Raw genomic sequence first — 12,794 nt, forward strand, 5'->3', positions numbered from 1 at the left:
TACAATATATATATCAAATTATGTTCTTTTGATCACCCTATACATCAAAATCTCCAGAAACTAACATTTCACTATATATTAAAATATACAACAGATAAGTTGAAATACTAAATTTACTAAAACTGAAATAAATAAATATAAATGAAAGCTAAAGAGAAATATATATAAAAAGCACACAACGCAATGAATCAAGACTTTAACTAATATTCAAATAAAAACTATAAAAAAAATAACAAATGTAAAATATTAACAAAAGCTATAGTTGTATATTAACAATAATAAAATAATGCTGATATGTGGCTTTGTAAAAAAAAAAAAGCATCTAAATAAATATAAAGATGATGATGTTGAGGTGGTTTACACAATAAACATTTTGCATTCAACCTTTGCATCACAAGTGAACTTCTACTGCAATATAAGACTTGAGTATGTCTTTCTGCTTCAGGAACTAGAGAGCGTTCATGAAGATGTTCAGGCCATGAGCTCCTGCTGTGAAGAAATGACCAACAGGTTGAAGGTAATTATGCATGTATGCATTTATTTAGCATATTTCTCTTTTGGAAAATCATAATTTCTTTACTTGAATTATTAGCAGCCTACCAAAGATTACAGACCTCAAAAGCTTGAAAAGCATTTCAAGGGATTGAAAAAATAAATTAAAATTTATATAGTTGAAGGGCCAGCATGCTCTTTTCCCATAACTCAGCTTCCATGTTTTGTGTCAACAGGCAGCCAAAGAACAAACCCAGGATTTGATTGTGAAAACCAACAAACTTCAAGGAGAGAAGTGAGTCTGATATAATTATCTAAGGTGTTTGAGTGATGGGAGGTTTTCAGAAATGATCTGCTGATCTGGAGAGATTGTGTTTGCTTATGGCATAAATTTAAGAAACATCAAAAGTCCTAATGCTGTTGCACTAAATATTTATATGGAATACCACTTGACCAATCAAATTTGATTGTATAATTACATGTATACAAAGGTAAATGTACAGCAAATTAAATACACACAAAATTGTTATTAGTTAATTTATAAATTATCTAATACAAAAGCTACTTCTAACTACTTTCTTACATTACCTTATCTTCGTTAGTGGGCATATTTTACAATTTATGAATAAAAACATATACTACCACTAGGGATGACCCCAAATAGTCAACGATTCGATTCGAGGAGCCTGATTCGACAACCAATCTCCCAGTCGAATATTCGCAGGCTGTTATGATTATGACATTCTGACTATATGTGAGCGCTCAAATGTCTGATTTCACATAGAACATGTGGTTTTCTCCCAAAAAGGTAATATGCAGCCTATAATGATAAAGCCATGAATAAGAATCTGACAAGAAAGAAGCTTCAAATTAATATAATAAGTTTGTGAATAAACCCAACCACCCCTATAGATTTATGTTGTATAGGGATTTAAAACTTTACCAAGACTAAAACTGACAGAGGCAGAGACTGGATTTTTCAATCAGGTAATAATAATAATAATAATAATAATAATACATTTTATTTATATTGCACTTTGCACATGAAGAACACATCTCAAAGTGCTACAGCTGCACAGATAAAAAACTGAACATAAAAACAGTCAAAAACAGCAATAAAACAGAATTATATTAAGAAAATGCAATAAAAAATAAGTGAGTCTTTAGATTATTTTTAAAAACCTCAATAGATTGTGGCATCCTTAGGTGGTTGGTGAGGGTATTCCACAGTCGAGGCGCAGCCACCTGGAAGGCCCTATCTCCCATAGTGCGGAGTTTGGACTTGGGGACCTGGAGTTGGTGGCTATCAGTGGAACGGAGATGTTGGGTTGGGTTTTGCCTATTGATGAGGTCTTGGATAGGGGTGTGCACAGAAAGTCGAACATTCGAATATTCGTTCTGCTGTAATTATTCGATAAATATAAATGATTCTAATTCTGTTATATTTTTGCTTGCCGTAAAAAAAAAAAAAAAAAAACAATAAAACCTAATTCGGTCACTTTCTGTGATTCTCTACCGCATATTTGGAAATGTCTGTAAGCAAAAAAGAATTAATGAATGAATAAGAAGTGCGGCCTTTTACAGTGCTTCAAATATGCTGTGGAGAATCACAGAAAAAGAAAGAATTTAAGAACATTGTTGCGGCATATCTCAAGCAACAAATAAACACTGCTTACTTGGAGAATGCAGGGAAAAGTTTTCTTCTCATGTCCGCCCTAGACCCTCGGCACAAACGTCTCAGGTTCCTCAACGAAAACATGAGAGAAGTAAGAAAAATTTCTTTTTGGAACATTATCAGAGCATTTTCATTATCAGAGTGGCGCGGATGCAGCCGCCACTACCAACGATGAAGAGGATCTGGTGTTCTGACACCGGCAATGTGTGAGTGAGTGCAACGGCAATGAGTGGGAACAGTTCTTGCTGGAGCCATGTATTCCACCAGATGTCAGTAAAACTTCATAATGCCATTGGATCCTCAAGCTCTAAGCGAAACCTCATCACTTCACCCCGCCTCCACTCAAATTGACGCGCGCACACAGTCTGGAGGAGACAGATCTCCGCTTATTCGCAAAGCAAGGGTAAACAAATAACTGTTTGAATAGTACAGCATTATCTTTACTCAAACACTATGTCTGTAAAGGCTTATGTCTTTGTGTGTTTGAAGACTGGAGAAGTACGTTATTTAACATCTAGCCAATATACTTTTGTAAGTTTTGAATATCCTGTGGATAAGCGCTTTATCGTTTATATCACGAGACACTGGCCAAGTTTACTAAACAACAAGAAAAACTAAGCTGAAGTGCAGACAAGATGCGCTGATGAGAAGAGCGCTCCGAGAGAGTTTATGGTTTCGAATGACTGATTGAATCTTGTTTGTGTGGATTTATTTTATTATTCAAACTAGGGCTGTCACGATATTAGATTTTTCAAATCACGGTTATTGTGGCCATAAGAATTCACGATTTCGATATATCGTGATATCTGTAGAAACCTTGGGGTGGGGAAGATATCAGTCAAATTATTTTTTACCAATAATATTGATACTGATAAACGCAGGGCACAGGACTCTGGCTTTTCTCCGTCTTCTTTGAAGCTCTTATGAAATAACAAGAGAGAAAATACTGTCAAGTTCAACGGTATGATGAATAAATATTAATGGTAACACTTTACAATAAGATGCCATTTGTTAACATTAATGTATTAACGAACATGAATCAACAATGAACAATACATTTATTACACAATTTATTAATCTTTGTTAATGTTAATAAAAATCAAGTTATTTAATGTTCATATTACATTAATGTTTACAAACACAACTTGTGATTTTAACAATGCAATGAAAATTAAACAATGCTGAAATTAACATGAACTAAGATTAATAAATGCTGTGGAAATATTGTTCATTATTATTTATGTTATTTATATATGTTAACTAATGTAATTAACTAATGTTAACTAATGAACCTTATTGAAGAATGACCACAGATGAGGTATTAAGTGCATGGCACTGTGACCAACTTAACATTTTACAGAGTTTAATGTAGCAATGTGGTCGCTCAGTTTTTCAAAATCCATTTTAATCGTGTAACGGTTCATAGATTTCAACAAAGAAAGAAATAAAGTGTTACTACGCACTGTATTGATTGCAAATACAAAAATAAGATGAGTAAAGAAAACGCAGTACTTATTAAAATAATCACCCTTTACTTAAGTATATGAACACAGAAAACCGCTGTTAATAGGTTATATAATATTTCCCAGTCTATGACTAGTAAAATAATAACAACTTACTCTGATGAACACAGCTCTCCTCAGAGTAGCTGGGAGTGCTGCTTCTTCTTCCTGTGTGACAGGTGTCAGAGTTAAGGCACGATACTGCCACCTGGGCACTCAACCAGGTATTGTTACCAAGTATTTACATGTTATCCCTTACGAAAAATAACCATTTTTATTATAGTAAAACTGTAGTAACCCATGGTTTTTTGGCGTATTGACTGCCATTTGTAAAACCACAGATTTACTACAAATACCATGGTTAAACTATGGTTAATATAGCAAAACCATGGTTAATTTGTGGTTACCATGGTTTAACTACAGTAACCATGGTTTTTTGGTTTTATTTGTAGTAAAACCATGGTTAATTTTCGTAAGGGATGTCATCATAAGAGAACTGTTCATTTTAATTATTGCGGTTATCACTAATACCGGTATATCCTCATACACTAAATTAACATGATATCGATAATTGTGTATTTGAATATCACAGTTATCGTCAATACCCGTATATTGCGATAGCCGTAATTCAAACCTACAAGCTATGTTGAATAAATGCAGGGATTTACCTCATTATAAACTTGAAAGCTGCGAGAATTATTAAAACAACAGAAATGTAGGACCTGATTAAATATAACTATTACACAGAGATTTGAAAAATAAAATTCCACAACTTTTTCAAAATGTTTTTAGGCCTGGAAATTGTTGTTTTAAAATTGCATGGCATTTTCATGACCTTACAGACCCTAAATGCAGCTGGTGCACGCTCTTAAAATCACTTAAACTGGTCCAGCAATGTGATTGCACGAATGTTCCGTTACCTCTCCCTCCTGAAATTACATACCTGATCCGTTACCTCGTTTTGTTCCGGGACCTCACAATTTACAAATGAACAAGAACATGTAAAACAATAGAAAAAAAAAGATTTGCAGACAGTTTAAAAGTTTCCAAGTTAAATGTAGGCTAGGGTCTGTACAATAGCCTAATTGCTGCAGGCTGCTTTATTTAAGTTTTTTCTTTGTTCACTTTTTTTTTTTTGCTTTTAATCTTAACTTTTTTGTTTGTTTGCACACATTGTTAAAGGTTTTCAGCTACAAAACACGATGTAGCGCAATGTTCAAGCTTATTGTGTATAAGCTTGTTCAAAAATGACGGAAACAATAAATTTTGCTGAAAAATAACGTCTGTCTTATTAAACTTAATTTAAATAAAACGAATATTCGAATATTCGTTTTTTGTGAGCTCAAATATTCGAATGTGATATTTGCGGAAAACGCCCATCCCTAGTCTTGGAGGTACACTGGTGCGCTGCCGCGGACACACTGATAGGTCAGGAGACATATCTTATACTCAATCCTGAACTTAACAGGAAGCCAGTGAAGTTTATGAAGGATGGGTGTGATGTGCTCAGATTTATGCACCCTCATCAGAACCTTGGCAGTGCAGTTCTGAATGTACTGCAGTCTCTGCAGGGATCCCGATGAGGAGTGCATTGCAGTAGTCGAGCCTCAAGGAGAGGGAGGGGCGGAGTTTGGAGATGTTCCGGAGATGGAAGAATGCAGTCTTACAGATAAGTTGGATGTGAGTGTTAAATGATAGGTGGGGGTCAAATCAAACCCCCAAGTTTGTTATAGAGGATGTGAGAGAAATGTCATGGCCAGCAAATGAGTAAATGGTCAGGGTGGAGGATCAGAGTTGGTGTGGGGTCCCAATGAGGAGACCTTCAGTTTTGGAGCTGTTTAGCTGAAGGAAGTTGTCAGTCATCAATGACTTTGTCTCCTCCAGGCAGGCAGTTAGAGTGGGGAGTGATGATGTATACATGCCTACTTATGATGTGGCCAAGGGGAAGCATATAAATGGAGAAAAGGGTGGGGTCGAGGACCGAACCCTGAGGCACTCCACATGTGACTGTGTGGGGCCTCGACCTGGCTCCCCCCAGGGCCACATACTCAACTCTATCAGTCAGGTAGGACTGAAACCACTGAAATACTGTGTGTGAAATGCCGATGAAGTGTTGCAGACGGTGGAGAAGGATGGCGTGGTCAACAGTGTCGAAGGCGGCTGAGAGGTCCAAGAGCAGGAGAAGGGATGGAGAGCCCTGGTCAGCGGACACAAGTAGATCGTTTGTGACCCTGACTATGGGCGGAGCGGAAACCAGACTGGAATTTTTCATAGAGACTGTGTGAGTGGAGGTGATTGTGGATTTGGGTGACAATGACTTTTTCAGTGACTTTAGAGAGAAATGGGAGGTTAGAAATGGGCCAGTAATTTGATAAAACATCAGGATCGAGGGAGGGTTTCTTAAGCCGAGGGTTGATAAGTGCAGTTTTCAGAGAGATTGGAAAATGGCCAGATTGCAGGGAAGAGTTTATAATGGTGGTGTTGAGAGGGCTTAGGAAAGTCATATTTGATTTGATCAGAGCAGTGGGAAAGGGGTCCAGTGAGAACGTTGAGGGTCTCATACTGTGTATGAGAGTCTCAACCTGTCTGTGTGTGGGGAGAATGAAATGAGAGAATGTTGGTGCTGAGGTTGAGGGGATGGATTGAATGACATTGCTGGGTGTTAAGTTAGAACGGATGGTAGTTATTTTTGTGGTGAAAGAATCAAGGAATTTATTGCACTGATCGTCTGTACTGTTATTTTGCCTCAGGGTTGGTGGACTGAGAAGATGATTTATTGTTTTAAAGAGCTGTTTTGAATTTCCTGGATTATTGTTAATGATGTTGAAATAGTATTGTGATCGTGCCTGGCTGAGTAATTTGGAATATGATCTTTGGTGCTCTCTATAAGCAGTTTTATGGACAGTCAGCCCAGAGGCAACGTAGCGTCTCTCAAGGACCCTCCCAGCCGCCTTTTGTCTACGCAGCACACCAGTGTACCACAGAGCAGAGCGTGTAAATGTTACAGTCCGTGTCTTGAGGGGTGCATGGGCATCAAGTATCTCTTGCAGTCCAGTATTGTAATGATCGACAAGTGCATCAGGAGAAGAGTGATGGGCGGATATGGCCAGGTTTTGTAGGTCGTAAGACAGGCTTTCAGGGTTAATTTCTTTTGTTTTGTGAAAGCAGATTTTGTGATTAGGCTTGTTGGGTGAGGTTAGGAATGAAAAGTCTAATGATATGGCATTATGATCAGATATGCCTAAATCATGTACATGAACATTGTTAACAGGAAAATTTGTTATAATGAGGTCCAGTATGTGCCCTTTTGTATGGGTAGGGACTGTCACAAGTTGTCTGAGATTGAGTGTATCAAGAAGTTGTAATAATTCTGTAGTATAATGACTAGTGGGAGAATTAACATGGATATTAAAGTCTCCAAGAGGTAGGGTGCAAGTGATTTCAAACCATTTCAGCCAGTGTATCGTGGATATATTATTAATCTGATATAAAATGCATTTGGTTTTGAGTCAAGCGCTTCATTGTAGTAAGTACTACGGTGATATCTCTTCAGGGAACAGTGCAAGCAGGACAAGCTACAATGCAGAATATTATTAACCATGACTGGACTGTCACACCCATACCATTATAATCAGAACACAATTATAATAAAATGCTTTGAATTTTTTGAGTTTAGCTGCCGTGTTTCTGCACATTGTTTCATGAAGAACGCATCCACAAAAGGAGTTCGCATTCAGAGCCGCACAGACACGTTCATGAGCATTCGGGCTCTTTTTGCAGATAGCAAGCATATTAGTCCTAATATTAACGTTATGTTGTATAAATAACAAAGTTTTCTACATTAAATTATGAGTTTAATCCCATTGATTAAAAACGTATCAAATGCGTCACTCTACTGGTTATCTTCAGCACGCAGCTCAAAACAGAAATGCAGAACATTAATAACTAATGTCATATAGGCTAACTTCATAATGAGAGCACTATTGTAAAAATTGTGAATTGTTAGGGTTTAAACTGCAAGAGCGTGTAGATTTAAACTGCAAGAGTGTGTCATCCTCCCGAACAATGTTAGGTAGGTTATTCCAGAGTTTAGGCGCCAAATAGGAAAAGGATCTACTGCCCGCAGTTGATTTTGATATTTTTAGGTATTATCAAATCGCCTACATTTTGAGAACGCAGCAGACGTGGAGGATTATAATGTAACAGGAGCTCATTCAAATACTGAGGTGCTAAACCATTCAGGGCTTTATAAGTAATAAGCAATATTTTTAAATCTATACGATGTTTGATAGGGAGTCAGTGCAGTGTTGACAGGACCAGGCTAATATGGTCATACTTCCTGGTTCTAGCAAGAACTCTCACTGCTGCATTTTGGACTAGCTGTTTGTTTACTAAGCGTGCAGAACATCCACCCAATAAAGCATCACAATAATCTAACCTTGAGGTCATAAATGCATGGATTAACATTTCTGCTTTTAACACTGAGAGCATAGGCTGTAATTTAGATATATTTCTGAGATGGAAAAAATGCAGTTTTACAAATTCTAGAAACGTGGCTTTCTAAGGAAAGATTGCTATCAAATAGCACACCTAGGTTCCCAAGGGTAACCTATAAAGTGTGAAGAGTAGTGGCCCCAGTACTGAGCCTTGAGGTACTCCATACTGCACCGGTGATCGATATGATACCTCTTCATTCACTGCTACGAATTGATGGCGGTAATATAAGTACGATTTAAACCATGTTAATGCACTTCCATTAATGCCAACAAAGTTTTCAAGTCTATGCAAAAGAATGTTGTGTTTAATAGTGTCAAACGCAGCACTAAGATCCAATAGAACTAATAGAGAGATTGCAACCACGTTTAGATGCAGGTCATTTGTAACTCTAAGGAGAGCAATCTCAGTACTATGATATGGTCTAAATCCTGACTGAAATCTATATCTGATGTCTATAAATGCTGATCCCAATGCATCTTTTTCATTATCAACATGGATATTAAAATCACCAACTATTAAAAATTTATCTGCAGCCAGAGCTAACTCAGATGTAAAATCACCAAACTCTTTAATAGAGTCTGTATGGTGCCCTGGTGGCCTGTATACAGTAGCCAGTACAAACATCACAAGGGATTTATCATTAACATTTGTTTCTCTGGATAATGTTATATGAAGCACCATTACTTCAAACGAGTTACACTTGAAGTCTTCCCTCTGAGAAATCCTGAAAACATTGTTATAAATTGAAGCAACACCCCCCCCCTTGCCTTTTGGATGCGGCTCATGTTTATAACAGTAATCTTGGGGGGTGGACTCATTTAAAATTATGTAATCATCAGGTTTTAGCCAGGTTTCTTTCAAACAGCGCACATCTAGATTTTGATCAGTGATCATATTATTTGCAAAAAGTGTTTTCATAGAAAGGGATCTGATATTCAATAAGCCATGCTTTATCATTTGTCTATCCGTATTGCATCTGTTTTTTGTTTGTTGAACCTCAATTAAATTTGGTTTGGACATTTTTTGTATTTTTTAGTTCGGGGAACAGACACAGTCTCTATAGTGTGATATCTAGGTGAAAGAGTCTCTATGTGCTGAGAATTAACTGACCTCTGTGACGTGAGTCAGCTAGCAGACGGTCGGTTTAGCCAGTTTGTCTGCTTCCTGACCTGGGCCCCAGTTAGTCAAGTATAAACACTAAGACTATTTGCCATATTTCTAGAGAGAAGAGTGGCGCCACCCCAGGAGGGAAGAAGACCATCTCTTTTCTACAGGTCAGGTCTGCCCCAAAAGCTTGTTCAATTGACTATGAAACCTATGTTATTCTGCGGGCCCCACTTAGACATCCAGCCATTGAGTGATGACAATCTGCTATGCATCTCATCACCACGGTAAGCAGGGAGGGGACCAGAGCATATTAGAGTGTCTGACATCATGCTTGCAAGTTCACACACCTCTTTAATGTTATTTTTAGTGATTTCCAACTGGCGAAGTCGAACATCTTTAGTGCCGGCATGAATAACAATCTTACTGTATTTACGTTTAGCATTAGCCAGCACTTTTAAATGGCTCCTGGTAAACATTTGACTATGGTGGCTGGTGTCTCAATATTCATGTTCCGTACAATAGAGTTGCCAATAACTAGAGCACTTTCATCAGGTTTCTCAGTGGGTGTATCACTGAGTGGGGAGAACCTGTTTAATGTTTTGATCGGAACAGAAGAGCGGTTTTTTGACCCATGACTATGCTGCCTCACTGTAACCCAGTTGCCCTGCTTCAGGGGCTCTGCCGGAACCTAACAATGTACAGGAATCCCTGAGCTAGACACATCCAAAGCCGTATCTAGAGCCCTAACATTTTTATTGTACTCAATTAAAGTTTGGATGCGTGTCTCTAATTCTGAAATCTTCTCTGTCAGCAATTTCCCTGCATTTTTCACATGTGAATCCCTCATCAGCGACAGAGATAGATAAACTGTACATGTGGCAAGAGGTGCAAATAAAAATAGCAGGAGAAGCCATTACTCACAGTGCTTAATGAAATATTCTTACCAAAGTTGTTTGATGAACTTGTGAAAAACTGGAGTGAGAGAGAGTAGCGAGAGAGAGGAGGAGAAAAGAAAACAGCGATAGGTACGAATGAAAACACTAATGACATCGATGCTGAATCATTTCTTGATTCGCGATGCATCGTTTTATTCTACCAGCCCTACTGAATATGCCTTTTAATTTAATTTCTTATTTTATAGCCCCCCATCCCCCAAAAGACATAGGGATGACCGCCCCTACCTGGCCTCCTTCAAATTTTCTGTTGTAAGGTATTAACCCTTTAGGCGCCAGAGTTTTTTTCCTAAAACTTTCGATTTTGACATCTTAATTTCAAAAGGCTATATCTTAAAAGTTATAAAATATAGATTCTGTGAATTGCAGAAATATTAAGGATGACCAAAAGTTATGTAAGGATTACATTCCCCCATATAATTTGAATATGACGTCATATTGTGGCGGCCATCTTGGATTATAGAATTTTCATGAAAACTCTCATGTTTAAATGATAAAATGCAGCACTTATTTCCCCCCAAAATGTCCCTCACTTTCTGTATGCTATATTGCACAATACTGAATGTTCAGGTAATTAGTAAGTAGTAAACAAATTGTTTAAATCATTACTAATAAATGGTAGAAACAAACCAAATGCATGTAGCGGTTGGCCTTTTGCTGTAGAGATTTTCCATTTACTACATATAGTAGGCTCTCTGATTCCATGTATGGGGCACATATACACTCACCTAAAGGGTTATTAGGAACGCCATACTAATAGTGTGTTTAACCCCCTTTCACCTTCAGAACTGCCTTAATTCTACGTGGCATCGATTCAACAAGGTGCTGAAAGCATTCTTTAGAAATTTTGACCCATATTGATAGGATAGCATCTTGCAGTTGATGGAGATTTGTGGGATGCACATCCAGGGCACGAAGCTCCCGTTCCACCACATCCCAAAGATGTTTAATTGTATTGAGATCTGGTGACTGTGGGGGCCATTTTAGTACAGTGAACTCATTGTCATGTTCAAGAAACCAATTTTAAATGATTCGAGCTTTGTGACATGGTGCATTATCCTGCTGGAAGTAACCATCAGAGAATGGGTGCGTGGTGGTCATAAAGGGATGGACATGGACATGATGGTCAGAAACAATGCTCAGGTAAGCCGTGGCATTTAAACAATGCCCAATTGGCACTAAGGGGCCTAAAATGTGCCAAGAAAACATCCCCCACACCATTACACCACCACCACCACCAGCCTGCACAGTGGTAACAAGGCATGATGGATCCATGTTCTCATTCTGTTTACGCCTAATTCTGACTCTACCATCTGAATGTCTCAACAGAAATCGAGACTCATTAGACCAGGCAACATTTTTCCAGTCTTCAACCGTCCAATTTTGGTGAGGTTATGCAAATTGTAGCCTCTCTTTCCTATTTTTAGTGGAGATGAGTGGTACCCGGTGGGGTCATCTGCTGTTGTAGCCCATCCGCCTCAAGGTTGTGCATGTTGTGGCTTCACAAATGATTTGCTGCATACCGCGGTTGTAACAAGTGGTTATTTCAGTCACAGTTGCTCTTCTATCGGCTTGAATCAGTCGGCCCATTCTCCTCTGACCTCTAGCATCAACAAGGCATTTCCCCCCACAGGACTGCCGCATACTGGATGTTTTTCCCTTTTCACACCATTCTTTGTAAACCCTAGAAATGGTTGTGCGTGTAAATCCCAGTAACTGAGCAGATTGTGAAATACTCAGACTGGCCCGTCTGAAACCAACAACGAAGCCACGCTCAAAATTGCTCAAATCACCTTTCTTTCCCATTGAGACATTCAGTTTGGAGTTCAGGAGATTGTCTCAACCAGCACCTCACCCCTAAATGCATTGAAGCAACTACCATGTGATTTGGTTGATTAGATAATTGCATTTATGAGAAATTGAACAGGTGTTCCTAACATTCCTTTAGGCGAGTGTATATTATTCATATGACACACAAACACAAGTAGACAAGCCCTGTTTAGTTCAAAAGCTCACTCACCACGGTATGGCACAGATCATGAGTGAGATGACGAGACAAGATGAGAGACAATGTAATTATTTTTTTTGTCTCGTGGTTTTTGTTGATTTTTTTTTTTTTAATTAGCTGACAGACGCACACATCACAAGGACATTAACACACACAAACAATAACACATTTTACACTACTAAATGGTCAGGTAAGTAGATAAATAAATAATTACTAATAAAAGGCAGACAAAAGAAATTATAATAATAATTTGTGTAGCAGGCATTTTGCTGTAGAGATAATGACTTCCTATCCATCCAGGAGACATTTATTGTAGTGTTTCATGGTGTTGGTACCTTTCATTGCAAGGCACAACACATTGACCCACCCCACACTGCCTGCACATGTATCTTAGATCTGCCTCTTGCATGCGCCGAGTGTGCACAGCTCGGACTACTCTTGTCATTGCGACTCCCCACCTTGCCTCCACGTTGCTAACATACCCCGTGGCATTAGACAAATCTCCACCACAATACTGTTGCCGCAATTGCGGAGAGGCACATGGCCAGAAGACAGAAGAC

The 12,794-nt window shown here is 38.3% G+C and overlaps 1 protein-coding gene across 1 annotated transcript in view; it reads left to right on the forward strand.

Moving 5' to 3' along the window:
• Positions 1-12,794, forward strand: part of cog6 (component of oligomeric golgi complex 6) — a 67,895-nt gene that overhangs the window by 2,623 nt on the left and 52,478 nt on the right. The window contains exons 3-4 of the mRNA XM_026282690.1: positions 446-517; positions 729-787. Of these exons, the coding sequence (XP_026138475.1) occupies positions 446-517; positions 729-787 (131 nt within the window). The remainder of the gene's footprint in view (positions 1-445; positions 518-728; positions 788-12,794) is intronic.

The sequence above is a fragment of the Carassius auratus genome, chromosome 15, assembly GCF_003368295.1.
Source record: "Carassius auratus strain Wakin chromosome 15, ASM336829v1, whole genome shotgun sequence".
NCBI lineage: Eukaryota > Metazoa > Chordata > Actinopteri > Cypriniformes > Cyprinidae > Carassius > Carassius auratus.